Below are 14,646 nucleotides of genomic sequence, written 5' to 3'. Positions count from 1 at the left end.
CAGCTTGAGCTGTTTGAAATTAGCAAGGTGCCCCTGACAGCAGTTGTTTAAAGGCCTGGTTGCTACTGGCGCAAACATTAGCTGGTATGAAATGCAGGTTGGCATTAAAGAGAGACCAAACCGCTCATTTCAAACAGTTCAGGTTTCTGATAAGGCATCCTTGTAGACATGGCTTACGTTTACTATTTAATCACAACAGCAAATGTTGAGACCTTTTTTTTCTTTTCGTCCCCAATTCAGCAATCCACCCACAAGCCTGAAGATAAACATATGCTTAAATGCTTGGCTGAACTGGGGCCCTACTGATGTTTATAGGGCAAGGTGCAGCCGTGCGATACATGCTGACGCATTAGGGTTGCCAGTTGTCAAATTACACATATCCAGATACCTTACCCTTCCCTGAGGCCCCTCTCTTGCACACTCACTTTCACTGGGATGGGCTCCAGGGTTGCAGTATGGGAGGGGACTGTGGGCTGAGCCTGGGGCAGGAGGTTAGCAGGCAAATGGGGGTGTGGGCTCTTGTCGGAAGTTCAGGGCTGGGACAGCCAGTTGGGGTGCACAAGGGGTGGGGGCTGTGAAGGGGAGTTTGGGTGTGTGAGGGAATCAAGGATGGGGCAGAGGGTTGGGGTGTAAGAGGGCATGCAGGCCCTTCGAGGGGGTTCAGGGATGGGGGTTTCGGTGTTGGAGGAGATGAAGGATGCAGACTCCAGCTGGGTGGCATTTACCTGAGTCAGTGGTGTAGCAGGGCTAGGGCAGGCTCCCTTGTCAGTGCTGCCCCTGTACCATTTGTGGAAGTGGCCAGCATGTCTTTCCTTGTGATCTCTGGGAGTGAGGCCAGCTATCTCTGCACATGGCTCATGCCAGCAGGCACCATGTCTGTTGGCCATGGTCCAGCCTATGGGAGCTGTGGAGTTGTCACTCGGGGGTGGGGGCAGCATGTAGAGGCCTTAGGCCATCCTGGGGCCCCAGGGCTGAGGCGCTGACTGCTTCCAGGAGCAGCATGGGGACAGAGCCGACAGGCACCCTACCTCAGCCCCACTGCACCACTGGAGTTTAACAGCCAATCTCTTGCTTTGACTTCAGAAATCTCTGGGAGATAGAACCAGAACTGGAAGACTCCCAGTGAAACCAGCAGGATTGGCAGCCTGTGAGACCCACTGGTCCTTTTTCTTTCCCTTCCCATCTGTTCAGTGCCTGCATGCTTTCTTGTCATTTCACCTTTGTGGTGGTTCATAGCGCAGACCTAACTGTGTGCTCTTTGGGTAAGAGAATACAGCTGGTCAGAATTTATTTTCTCACTATGAAAAATTTTCACTTTGCACCATGTGATCAGAGGAAAATAAATCAAAAAATTTTCAGGAAACTTTCTGGGAGAAATTTTGTTTCATCAAAAGCTTGTTTTTCTCACTCAAAATACAGTTGTGCTGGAATATTGTCACTCAGCACTAAGATGGATTGCCTGGAAGCAACTCCTGAAAGAGATGTTGATCATGCTAGCGAGTGAGACAAGAAGTACAAATGACCATGAACACAAGTGGGAAACTGCCAATATAAATTATGCTGTCAAGAGTCCCTAAGCAAATAGAGTGAGTCCTCCCCCAAAACTACTACTCCCTGATTTAGTAATTTTTGGCATTACTCATGGCTACAGTAGGCACAACATTTTCTGTCTGAAGTCACATTTCAAGGTGATGGTGACCTTTGCAGTCCTTTCCAAGCTTTGCTCAATAATTTTGTTACATTCAGTGGTGAACTATGAATTTCAGGATATTTCTTTTGCATGCTTTTTGGCAGTAACTTTTTCCCTGTAGGGCCTGATCCTGGACTTGTTGAAGTCAGTTGGAGTTCTTCCATTATTTCAAAGGAAATGTGATGCAGTCAATGTCAATTTCTCAGGCCTGTCTTCTCTAGATAGTAGATAACAGATAAGTCAGTCAGTGATAAGGTGCCAGTTTTGATTGAAACAAGCATAGGGATTTACTGGAAATAAACAAATACTGTGGAAGGAAAGGGGATGCAGTTTTTAAAATGAATGGATGGCTGAGTTATGTGCCTAATTAATTTTGGTTTACCGTCGATATTTTTAAGGTTAAAATTCATTAACAATTAGAATAGGCTACTTTAGTGCATTACACCTGAGAGGACATTTTCTTCTTGTGAGTATTACTTAGCAAATGGAACTGTCTGTAGAATAATGGCTGCTCAGAGCGAGTGATGGTGGCTGATTCAGGCCCTAACACAAGGAGTGACTCCTTTTGTCGTGTGATGAGATTGTACAAGCACCCTGTGCTGGAGGGGCCATGACACTGAATTTATACAACACAGTTTTCAAGCATGGGCACATAAACTGTGGGGGTCTAGATCCCCCTAATTGGGCAAAGAATATGGTCTGAAATCAGTAAGACTCGAAAATTGGTTCTGCAGAGTATAACCTGAAGAGGGTAAAAGGGCAAATAAGTCCCTTTATCTGTGGAAGGAAGAGACCTTTCTAATTTAAATGTTGTCTGTCTGATTTTGTTTGTTTCCAGTGTCTTTTCAAACTGATTTCAGTATCAGCTGCCCTCTCCTGTTCTGCGGGTGCTCTGTGTTGGGCTAACAGTGGCACAATCTTTATCACTGTTTTTTTTTAAGTTGACGTTCTTGTATATTAAAGATAATACAACAGAAGTAGGAAGATGAGCAGTACAGTAGGTAACACCAGTGCTCAGGATAAGCTTCTCCCAGAAGACTAATGGGAGACCACAGTAGAGGTCAGCATTGGTGCTCCATTTCAGCAGAAGGAAACACCTTGGATTTTCAAGGCTATTCATTTCCAACCACTGATTAGCATTTTGCCATCTTGCTCACCCCTAATTTGTGTCAGCCACTCAGCAGCACTGGCAGCCGCAGGCCCTGAGGCAAGATGGGAGGAGGACCCGGCTCTGTGCCCTGGAACGGGCAGGGCCAAGGGCAGAAGGGGTGGGGCTGAGGTCAGTCAGCCCTGCCCCCCACCCCATGTTCCCTCAGAGCCCCACATGCAGCAGAGGCACAGTGTTTCAAAGGGGCCCAGAGCTCTGCTCATTGCCACTGCCAAAGTAGCAGTGGCTGGAGCTCCAGGCCCTTTTGCAACATGAGGCCCAACAGCATCTGCCCCTTTTCCCCTCCCCCTGCCTCCGGTTGGTGGGTTCTGCAGCCATCTGGAGGTTTTGGACCCCTGGTATTGTAGCGAGATCTTACCACCCGTGTGATCATCAGCTCAGGGGTGGGGGTGCCAGTGCCAAGCTGAACACCCATCTCTGGTAGTATGTCAGGTGCGCTGTTAAGACTAGCACGTGGTGGGTTCTGAGGTGCCACTCCAGCTATCTACAATCATCAGGCTTCTCACAGGGTAAACCCAGACACTCTGTGCCTGTGAGTTGCTGCTCATTGGCTTTCATTCTGCCTGCCACTGACCCCTCCCCTGGTGCCGGAAAGAGAAGCAGTAAATTCACACTTGATGGAGTAATCTTTTATTGACAGCTGAGTCACTGTATTACAATAACCCAACTCCACAGGGTAGGTGGAGCTGGCGCACGTAGTGGCATGTTCTCCGAGGCATTCATAGTATACAGCTAAAGGATCGACTTCGGGAGTGAATGACAAATGGGTAACAGGAGAGAATTTTTGCGACTGCAAACAAATCCCTGAGTAAGGTTTGATTGGTGGGGGCATAAATTTTGGCTGTCCATAAGTTCAGTTCAGGCAGGAATTGCCAGCTGACTACCCCTTACTGGTTTGCTTCTGTACAGTTTGTGTCTGCACGAGGAATTCTTGTACCCGGGGTGCCGACAGCTTCTGTAGGCCCCCGGGCAAGATGTGGAGGGGGACTTGACTCTGTGCCCTCAGAAAAGGAGGTGGTCTTGGGTGGAAGGGGTAGGATTGGGGCAGCCATTCCCCAGCATTGCCTGTGTAACGGCCAACAGGTGGACTCAAAGCTGGGACCTCTGGAGTTTAGTTTATGAGCCTCTACAGTTAGAGCTAAAAGCCAGCTGCCTCTCAGCTAAGGCTATAGAGGAGACTCATGTGTTCTTTCTGTAAGTGGTCTAGGTACCACTACATGGGCCAGTGAACTACACACAGTAGGTGTGTGGCTTACACCTGGACAGTGGTGATGGTCCCGCCCCGCCCCACCCCTCAGAGCTTTGCAGAGCAGCTCTCTAGCAGTGCCTTAAAGGACCCGGGGTACTGGCCACCACCACCACGACAGCAGCAGCAGTAGTGACCAGAACCTCCAGGCCCATTTGAATTGCAAGTGTTGGGGCAGTTGTCTCATTTGACTCTTCCCTCTTTCTGTTGGCAGGCCTGCTCATAGCGTTCTTACCAGTGACTCCTTCATCCCAACCACTTCTAGGTCTTTCCTTCCTCTTGGTGTTGGGGGACCCACTGGCGTAGCTACTTCAGCTTGTTTGTAGAGTTTGTATGGGGCCTTTCTTCAGCTCTTTCCCAGAGGGGTGAGGGCCTTGGCAGGGGGTGTGAGCTCTTGGTATGCGGGGCTGAGGATGAAATATTTGGGGTCCAGGGGGGCGCTTAAGGCTCCAGGAGAGAAGTTGTGGATGTGGAATGGGTCTCCAAGATGGGGCAGTGGTTTGGGATATGGGATCCCGGCATTGTTTACCATGATTCCTGGAGGTGGCTAGTTGGGTGCAAATAAGCTCTGCGCAGGTGGTATCTACAGGCATGAGGGCAATGTATGGAGACATGGTGGCTGCCCGGGGACATAGTGTCTGCCACCGGTCAGATAGAGAGCTTGCCTTAGCCCGTGGTCCTTGCTGCACTGCTGACTGGACATTTGATGCCCCAGTTGGTGGTGCCAACTGGAGACACCAGAGTTCCTTTTTGCGTGGGTGTTTTGGTAAAAACCCAGATGCCTGGCAACTGTAGCTGAAAGCTTTTGGACCAGCCCCCACTATGTACGGAGAAGTGGAAGAGGGAACAACTTTCACTCTGTGACCAGAATAAAAAACTGATCTAAAATCAGAGGTAGATAGATTCTCCCCTAAATACCTAGTGTTAAAACTAGAGAAGGCTCAATCAGTCAAGCATCAGATTTATGGGCCTTCACTTTGCTTACCGTCAGCTGCACTAGGATACTTTCCTCACCAGCTGTTATTTTCACTGGAGGATAGGAACTTTTTGCTCCTTCTACTCCTTTGTGACAGGACCTGACCGCTTTCTGGGACATGCCTCCTATCCATCATCCTATAGAAGATCTTCTGTATTTGGAGAAGAACAGTGGCCTTCGCTGGTGACCTCACAGAGGTAGAATATGAAGGAAATGGCCATTGACACCCCTGAACTTCCTAGGGCAAACGAGCAACTCAAGAGCAAAGTTTGGGAAATACTCAAGCATCAGGCCTGTTTAGCCTTGAAGACAGAAATGATAAGGGTGTGGAAGCCAGGGAAGACCATACGGAGACCTTTCTGGTATCGCAAATAGTGTCAGTCCAGATCAATTGATATCCTTTGGCTTGGTCTGATGATCACAGTCCCTTGTTCACCCTAAGTTCCTGTGATTTTTGTCTTCAAGCCCCTCATAGAAGTGTACCCAATTAGAAACAATACCAAAACCATCTAACCAACCAGCAAATCTACATCACCCATCCAGTGTGCTATTGTTGGTGCTTTGTATTTTTTTAATATATATTTAAATTCACTCAGCTAAAAATTATCCTTGGTTACTACAAGTGATTGCCTTTTTTTTTTCTCACCAGTGATGTGAGTTAGAGATATGGAACTGATTGTAATTTGTAGAAAATAGGAAGTCATTAGCAATAGGAGACAAAGATCTGACAGTGCTATCATCAAAGGAAGCTAACTTTATTTGGAAGCTGCATCACGTTCATCACATTGGAATTCTACAACTTGATGTAAAACGGGCTTGAGAGAAAGTTAACTATTCTTTGTTCTCCTGGCTTTTGAGGATCTTTATTCATCATCACCCTGAAGGGCATTACAGTAAGTAACTAGTTTGGACCAGAAGAACGACTTAATTAATCTCATTAATTCATCCTATTCAAAATCTTCTCATTTAACCCAAACCCCAATTACGCATTGGACTGGCAGCAGCTGGGACAAGCATTGTTGCACAGGTAATGGTGGGGGAGGGGGGCATAGGAAGTCCTATTATATTAATGTTGGGGAGACAAGGATGACTCCTTTTCTTTGACTTTTAGGTCAAAAGAATTAGTTGCTGGGACAGCTTGACAATTAGAAAATCCTGATGAACATTTAGAACTAAAACAGCTGTACAATCACTGAGGGGTTCATGGTGCGGGGCAGAAAGCTCATCAAAAGAGACTATTCGAACAATTGAGTTCTATAATTAACACACAAAAATCTGCTTAGAAATGGTAATAACAGTAAAAGAGAGCTAAGAAGAAGCTGCCTGCTCATATGGCAGATGTGGTTTTGTGAAAATTTGAGAAAGAAGATCCACCCATTTAAATAGCGAAAAGAACATTAGGAGTTGAAAATGAAAACTTTCCATTCTCCTATGCGCAGTTAGAATACAAACTGGAAATATTTCCGAAGTAGCAGGCATGGCTGAAAAGAGAACCAGTCCTCAATAACCAAAATAGATTTTAAGAAAATGGTGTCAGGCTTTAATAATTTTGAAAACCCATTTCTTTTCCTGTTGTTATTGAGAACTAATTCACTGGATGCTTGAAGCTGAGATCTTCTTCCTTCGAGCGTTTACATTTTCTTTGTTGAACACATTAGGGTCATCCATGAAGGCCGCTGCTTTAAGCAGTGTTTTTGGTGTGGGGTCATTTAAATCAAATCTAAGCTCAAGAAACTAGGGTATGTCTACGCTTCTGACAGCTCATAGATTACAGAGAGCCCACGCTCAGCTAGCACTGGTGTAGATAGCAATGTAGATGATAAGGCACTGCTTAAATAACAAGAGTAGTATGGTCTGCATTCCTGAACCATAAGCCTACACTCCCGAACCCTCTGTGGTTCTCTACATACTCGAGCAAAGCCTTACATGTTTTCCACTACTATTGTTAGCAGTATAGCATCCTGCTGCCCCAGCTGACAGAGCCTTTCCCTGCAGTAAAAGACTGATAATGCAGAGAAGTTTTGACAGAGGGAGGTAGTGGGGAAAGACTCCACTAGCTTCTCCCTACCCAAGCCTTCTCAGCTGTCTATCGCTGCAGGATCTTTTCACTTCATCTTGTATCGACACAGACCCTGTATGCTATTGCAACCATAGGGGAGTTTAAACAGGTTCTAAGTTTATTTACCCAACTATCTAATTTTTCTCTTAAGCAGATGGATTGTGCTTTGCCTATAAAATGCAATCAAATGTGCAAATGCAATATTATTGTTTCCTGTTTAACCGGAGACGGTAGAAGACACATCGTGAGGTTATTGTGTCCCCACTCACTTGGTCACATTTATAAAGATTTAAGTGGAATTGAAGTGGTACGCTGGCCCAACGCTGACCCTCTGAGGGGGATGGATGGATTTCGCACCAAGGTCCAGATCCTGCAGTGAGGTCCCTGCAGGCTCCAGATCCATTCTTTTAGAGCTTCTCATGGGTTTAGGGCTCCAAATGAAGGCTAACAAGTACCTTTTTAAAAGTTGACATTCCGGAGTTTATACACCCGTAATGTCCTCATTTCAAGCCTCTACTATACCAGTAACTTTCTTTGCATTGCTGCACAAAGAATTAAAAATCTAAAATGTAGGTACCAGACCTTCCCATTGACTAAGTGGAGTTATGCCAACAAAGAATCTGACCCTTTGTCTATCCGTTTACCTTCTTCTCTTTGTTAGCTTCACATCCAGAAGCTGTGATCTGTCCCATTTACTCCATTAACAATGTGCTTCTGCAGTGGCAGTGAGTTAGCTGGTAAATCCTTAAGTCTTTTTTCCTCTAGGACTAGGTCTTATATTGCTCCCTAATCTATCTGACTGTTAGGAGAGCTCTTGTATAGAGAGGAATATGGGCTTAAGCAGCAACCTGCTGACCCTAGCATCTCTCATTTTCTTTGCTTGAGTGCCACTGAAATCCACCACAAAAGGTCTAGCCCACAGAGACTCCCCTATCCACACCCAAAGTAGTCTTTGCCTTCTAATGAATGAATAGACAGGGAGGGAGGGTCACCAAGGTAAAGGGAAGTAAATCAACCAAGGAAGAGCCAAAAGAAATATAAATAATTGTATGAAATCGCCTAGATTTAAGTTTTTTTATAGATATTTTTTGCTTCAGTGAGAAAACTGGAGTGGATTTTTTTTTTCTTTTTGGCCAAAAATGATTTCATTTTCCACCATCTAAAGAGCTATTCAATTATTTAAAAATATTTGATGAAAAATTAAATTAAAATTTCAAAAAGAAAAAAAAAGGAGCAAATTTTGGGTGACAATATATGCATTTTCCACAGTGTGAAATAAAACTAATATATAAATAAATTGATGTATAATTTTTAGTTTTCAGTTATTTTCTTCCAAACCTGTCAACAGTGTTGCTTTAATTTACATGCAATAATTTAAGTATGGGAAGAATTTTATCAGCTAGGAGAACTATTTTGTTTTTGTTGTTTTGTTTATTTTTCAACTTCTCTTAATTCTGTGTGGGCTGAACGAAAAGGCCTCCGATTTTGCAATAGAAAATTCACTCTGTCTGAAAACAAGCAAAGCAAACTTCAGTCTGCCCATGAATTGTTTCAGGAAGTTATGAGCTTCTGAAAACAGGAGTCTATAATGGGAGGCTGGGATTTTAAAAGCAGCCTAAGGAAGTTATACGCTCAAATCCCTTTGACATTTGGTGAAAGTTGGGCTTTTTTTTTTTTTCATTTTTCCTCAGCCAAAGTGCTGCTCTAGTAGGTAACCCTAGTAAAAACTGTAAGAATGGCAGGACTTCTTTTTTTTTCCTTGCTAAGATTGACAGAGTTGTGTTGGCTGATTGCAAAAGATAAATAAAATAATTTGCTTAAAATTGGGGATTTATGCAGCTGTGGTTCCAGGTTTTGTTTTAGCCTCATCTTCTCAGACAAGAAATACAGATGTCACAATTATGTCACACTGAAAATATTTCTGTTTAAGAATTTCCTTGCAACTAGTAAGGATAACTCTTAATACATAACCGTATTATGTTGGTGGGTGATCTAAATGAAAGAAAAGATTCTCTTTTTCCCCCTTTTAAAAAAAAAAACCTAATAGAACTAATTAAGAAAGAGCTAAAGGAATTGAATTCAAAGTTTGTATTGCTCATGTAAACTAATCTTTTTTTCAATGGCATCTCTCAAAAGCTGTGTAAGAATACCATTCATGCCCTGTCCTATCTAGCAAATCCTCCCCAGAAAAGGAACAAAATGAAGGATTGTCATTAGCAAGCACTGAAGACTTTCAAGGAGGGAGTTCTATTCACACTTGTTTGTCTACTTATTCGTTAACATTTAAAAATACTGTATAATATCCTAGCTTTTATTTTTTAAAAGTCCAGTACTAGTCATAATAGGTATGTCAGCTGTACTTCAGAGTGAGAATACCCTTGACAGGGTTAGGATCAAGTTTTTAAGTGAAAATACAATAGAACTCCAATGAGCAAAGAATTGTTGAATAAATGCAGCGTATTCTCAAGGAGTCTTACAGGCTAAATGCTGAAATGTAGTGCATCTGTGAACATGATGAAGTGAAGAAAACCATCAATTTGTTAGTCAGTGATTTTTGTATAGCCGAAGCAAAATGGCTCTGTGCTTCAGAAGCAACCACTGTATTTAGAGAGAGCTTTCTGCAGGTCCTGAAATATTAATGACCAAGGTTTAATGTAGTAGAAAACAAAATATTATTTTGTGTTAGGAAAAGTAGAGAAGTCCTGTGAATTTTAGAATTTCAACCCCCTCCTCCCACATCCTCTTAATTCCTTCCTCACCCCGGAGCCTGAAAAGTGGATGTAATGTGGGGCTTGTCTCCCAAAATGTGCAACTGCTGCATCTTCCTGTTTTTGTGATATAAATGTTAAAGCCTCCACAGAATTTTCTTCTCCTGTGTGGGGCTGCTTAATCTGTCTTTGTTTGCCATGTGTCTGGGTATTTGAAAAACATCAAATGATAGTCATTCTTTTTATAATTTGTATGAGCTACTGATGCAATTAAGCTAGACACTTGTTTTTTAATTTTTTTTTTATTAAATGTCAAAAGGGAGTTTGCAGCACAATGGAATTAGGTCTCAGGTTGTATGTTTTTTTTTCATCTCCCTTTCATTTTTTTACATTGCAAAAAATGCTCTTTGTCTGCATCTTTGTAGTTGTTGTTTTCAGGATTAGGGCATGCTTATTATGCAAGTTAGGCAAATGTAAACCAGGTGCACCAACATTTTCAGTTGAGTTACCACCAGCTGACACTGGTGTAACTCGCATCAGAATCTCTTGTGTACATGTCAGTGGCCTTAATCCAAATGCACTGAGGCTACTAGCAGAATTTGAGCTCGTTCATCAAACACTGCAACTCAGATGTTTAAAAAAATTAAGGTAGTTTAGCTTTCTTTTGGCACCTTGTACTACAAGCAGAGAAAACCCATTTTACACAAGTTGCCTTTGTTTACTGTGACTGATTGACTGACAGCCTGTACCCAGTGGGTTTCTATTTGTGTTCAGGAACTAATTGTATTTGATGTGGAGAAGCTGGGTTGACCCCAGTTCTTCTCTTCCTGCCAAAGCAGCGGCTTCTGATTTTAATCGAAACCCCAAGGCCATTTGAAGTGTAGCCAGAAAAGCACCTTGCAAGCTGAACCTGATCTAATTATATGATGCGTATAAACTCCGGAAGCATAAATCTTAGTCGCTGGAGGAGCACGTTTATGTAAGATTCACCGGTCCAGTGACAGCCCAAGTGAGCGAGGAGGAGATTTGTGCTTTTATTGACAGTGTGCTACACATCATGAAGTTTAGACTCGTTAAGGAAATTCCTTAAATGTCTTTGGTTAGGAAGAGTGAAGGAACTCATTGCTTCACAAATGTGGTGCTAAAAACCCTTGCCCAGGGCATGTATCATAAAAATAAAAGAAATAAAGGAAAAAAAACCCCACAACTGGAAGGGTGCAGCAAGGAAGAAGGGCTTTGTATGGGACATCCGGCTCCTTTCTGGAGGCATACGGGTAATAGCATGAGCCCCCTAAGGATAGTCTAGGTGCAAAATGAAGAGCTGTGAAAGCAAAGACATGATATAGCCCCGGGGAGTAATCCTCCCTCTTACGCTTTCTGTCCTCATAAAAAATGCCTGGCCAGTGGCTCTGTTCTGTGAAGAAGGGTTGAAGGCCAGTGGTGTTGGCTGCCGTCTTTCTTTTGCCACGGCACAGATTTCTAGGATGCCCTACCTAGAGCCCCCTATTAAAATGCGCTATTAACAATACTAATGAGCTTTTTCCCAGTGATGTAAAAGTAGCCATCCGTGTAAGTGTCACCTTTGTGAAGATGATGTCACTGAAAGCTTGCCAAGTGTGCAGGGATTCAGTGCCAGCAGTGCAGCTATTGGATACCCTGGCTTTGAGAACATGCTGATTTCCTCCCTGAGGGAGAAAGCCAAATTAATCCTGCCTTGCCAGAAGGGAGACATGCCATTTCCGGACATGTTAGACTTGTACCCCTTCTGCCAATCACAGTGGGTGTCTGTTCCACTCCATCTCCAAAATTGGCACTGTCAGACTATCAGCTGCCATTCCCTAAAGTGACCAAGGAATTAAGCAGTTGTACCCTGTTTACTGTGCTGCATGTGTGTGTGAGTGCAGGTGAGAAGCGGGAGTGACATGTAAGTCCAGGTATACCACAAAGGTGAAGCAGCTTTCCCAGCAAAGCTGGTAGGGAAATGTGCTTGTAGGTGCTGTTGTAACATGGAAAGACCAGATTCTTAAAGAGCCCTTGTTTGAATTAGAATTTGGCATCCCTCGAAGTAGGGCGAGCAACTAAGAGCTTTTTGGTGTGTTAACCTCTCACCTAGGCCTATGTAGACACGATTTGTTGTTCTTCTAAAATGTCTCCTGGCTAGAGTTTGACTAAAGGAGGCAGTGTTTTATTATCACATCCTGGGCAAATAACACTTTCCATTGCTTTTTCTCCTTCCAGCTTGCAAAATTGGATACTACAAGGCTCTCTCCACAGATGTTTCCTGTGCCAAATGCCCATCCCACAGCTACTCCATCTGGGAAGGCTCTACCTCCTGCACCTGTGATCGGGGCTTTTTCCGAGCTGAAAACGATGCTGCTTCTATGCCCTGCACTCGTAAGTCGGACTCTTATTTATTTATTCTTTCTGCCACACTAATTCATATGAAAAATTGTCCCTTGAGATTCACATCCCACTTTGAGAAACTCACAGCCACAGTGTTCAGTAACAGTTCTCCTTCAACCAAATAATGGTAATGCATCGGGATGTAGTCCTTTTCCCAACATAAAACATAACATAAAATTTGTAAATAAACGAGAGGTGAAATCCTTTTCAGTAAGAGTAGATGGCTCAGCAATAATTACCTGAGGTTCGGCCTCATCTGTCGTTGTTATCAATAGCAGAGAAAGGGACAGAACTTGTGTCTCGTTGAGTCCTAGCTCTGGGCACTATCCTGCCTCTTCTACTTTGTAACCTCAGTGCTTGTAGAAATTATGCTATATTTGCTTACAGTTGCTAGGGCGAATGTAAATATCTGGATATTTAATGAGACTCTGTGTTGACTAGCATAAAATTTATAGCATGTCTCCTTAATGATGGCAGTAGCAGTCTTACATACCAAGATGCTTGGCTCCTTGTGCTCCTCACACATACAGGGTTTCAAACTGCATGTGTGCAGACTGTAAATCCTGTAGTTGCTCCAAATCATGAGGAAACAGGAGATGTTTTTGTCAGGGATAACAAGACGGATGGTGCAGTGAGCACGTGTAAGTTGATAAGTATCAATCCAGGTATATGTTAGTGTGTCATACTGCTGAAGAAGTGGGACTTAAACCAGTGGTGTGCAAAGTGGTGGGCAGGCTCTCAGGGGGTGGTGGTGGGGAATTTCATAAGTGGGGCACAGCATGATTGGCTGCTGGGTCTCAGGCTCGTCCAACTTGTTAAAAATTTTGAAATATGGTACTGTGTTTATGTCTGTGTACTCACATTTAGATACCAATTCATAAAGTTTTTACATTCTACAGACTTATTTTCTCATACACGCAGACAGTCCCCCCACATTTGAACATAACGATAATTTCTGTTGGTTTGGATTAGGTTAGGGGCCCGACATAAAAAGTTTGCTTATCCTGATGTAAACGCACCTACACGAATATAACATTTTGAATTAATGAACATAAAGGCTATATTTTTCGGGTATCTCTTTCTGTATGGCTCCCATTGAAGGTCATGTAGACCACTTTTGGAGCCAGAATCACCAGGGTTGAGGGGGGAGCGTGGTGAGAGAGAGAGAGAGAGAGAGAGAGAGTTTTTTGTTTATTAGTTTTGTAGTGTAATCCAATTTTTTGTTCATTACTGTTACAGCAGCCCTTTACATCTTTACACTCTGGCCTTTCACTTCCAATAACTGCACCCGTGAATGTACCATTATTATACCAGCTAAAGTTTCTAATGAATGAAGTCCCCACCAAAAATGACACTATCAAACAAACGTTTGAGGTGAGGAGACCTTGTTTATACAGGTGACAAAAGGGCAAAGAGTGAGTCATATCCAGGAAATGGTTTTACAGGAAGGTATGCTTCTTTCTCGTGAAGCGTATTCCTGCAGACGATCTGTTTGCGCTAAGGTCCATGCTTGCTAAGTTTTAATCACTGTGGCTAAGGTTCTGACCAGCTTTGTCTGTGGTAAGGTTGAGTGTGTTGTGATAGTCTGTAACAACCGCAGTTGCCATTCTCAGATTGTACTTGTAGCCTTACCCCGGAAAGGTGGGGATGAAGAAATGGGGCACAGCCCTGCCCTCCACTCCTCGTTTCTGCTGTTGAGAACACTGGGCACACACAGCCAAGGAGGCCGCACAGGACCAAATACATTGGCACATTTGGGGATGAACCATGGTCAGTCTCCTGGGACAATGTGAGTTTATCCTGTGCCCACTATGGCCAAGTGCTAGGATTTGAACCTGTCCACATCACAAGAAAGGCCACGTAAATGTGTAAGATAAGTGACATGGAATTGTTTTGAGGGATTGGTAGAAATGGTTGAAGGGTTTATTTCAGTGTGGCCCAATGGGAAGGAGAACAATCGGGTTACTTCTGTGTTTGCTTATGAAGGAGAGGGCAGACAAGCACCTCACCTCCTCCACCAACACCACCATCCTCTGAAGCTTTTGTAGCTATGTTCTAATGTTGTTTATGATTATGTGTGCTTATGACACACACAACAAAGTAGGCTCTGAACAAAGTTGCATCCCTGTGTGAGCATGTTAAGGCATTTCACAGCAAGATGGGTTTTGCAAGAGACACCCACTCCACCCCTCCTTCCCAAATCTCCTCCACGTAGCAATTTGCCAATACCTTCTGGGCAAGTTAGGAAGTCATGCGGAGACCTTGTGTATTAGTAACCTCTCTAGAAGAACTTCCCGATTTTGCCTTTCCTCATAAGATGTGGAGACAGAGAGGTGCATAAACATTAAGGGTTTTTTGTTGTTGTTTTTCCAAACTGACTTCAGACACTAATCAGT

The 14,646-nt window shown here is 43.6% G+C and overlaps 1 protein-coding gene across 3 annotated transcripts in view; it reads left to right on the top strand.

Moving 5' to 3' along the window:
* The window catches only part of EPHA4 (EPH receptor A4), a 135,869-nt gene that overhangs the window by 43,050 nt on the left and 78,173 nt on the right, over positions 1-14,646 (top strand). For all 3 annotated transcript variants that reach the window (XM_075004633.1, XM_075004632.1, XM_075004634.1), the window contains exon 4: positions 12,086-12,241. In XM_075004633.1, coding sequence (XP_074860734.1) covers positions 12,086-12,241 — 156 coding nt within the window. The remainder of the gene's footprint in view (positions 1-12,085; positions 12,242-14,646) is intronic.

This window comes from Carettochelys insculpta, chromosome 10, assembly GCF_033958435.1.
Source record: "Carettochelys insculpta isolate YL-2023 chromosome 10, ASM3395843v1, whole genome shotgun sequence".
In the NCBI taxonomy this organism is placed as follows: domain Eukaryota; kingdom Metazoa; phylum Chordata; order Testudines; family Carettochelyidae; genus Carettochelys; species Carettochelys insculpta.
The sequence above is the reverse complement of the archived record's forward strand: the minus strand, read 5'-3'. Positions and strand labels throughout refer to the sequence as shown.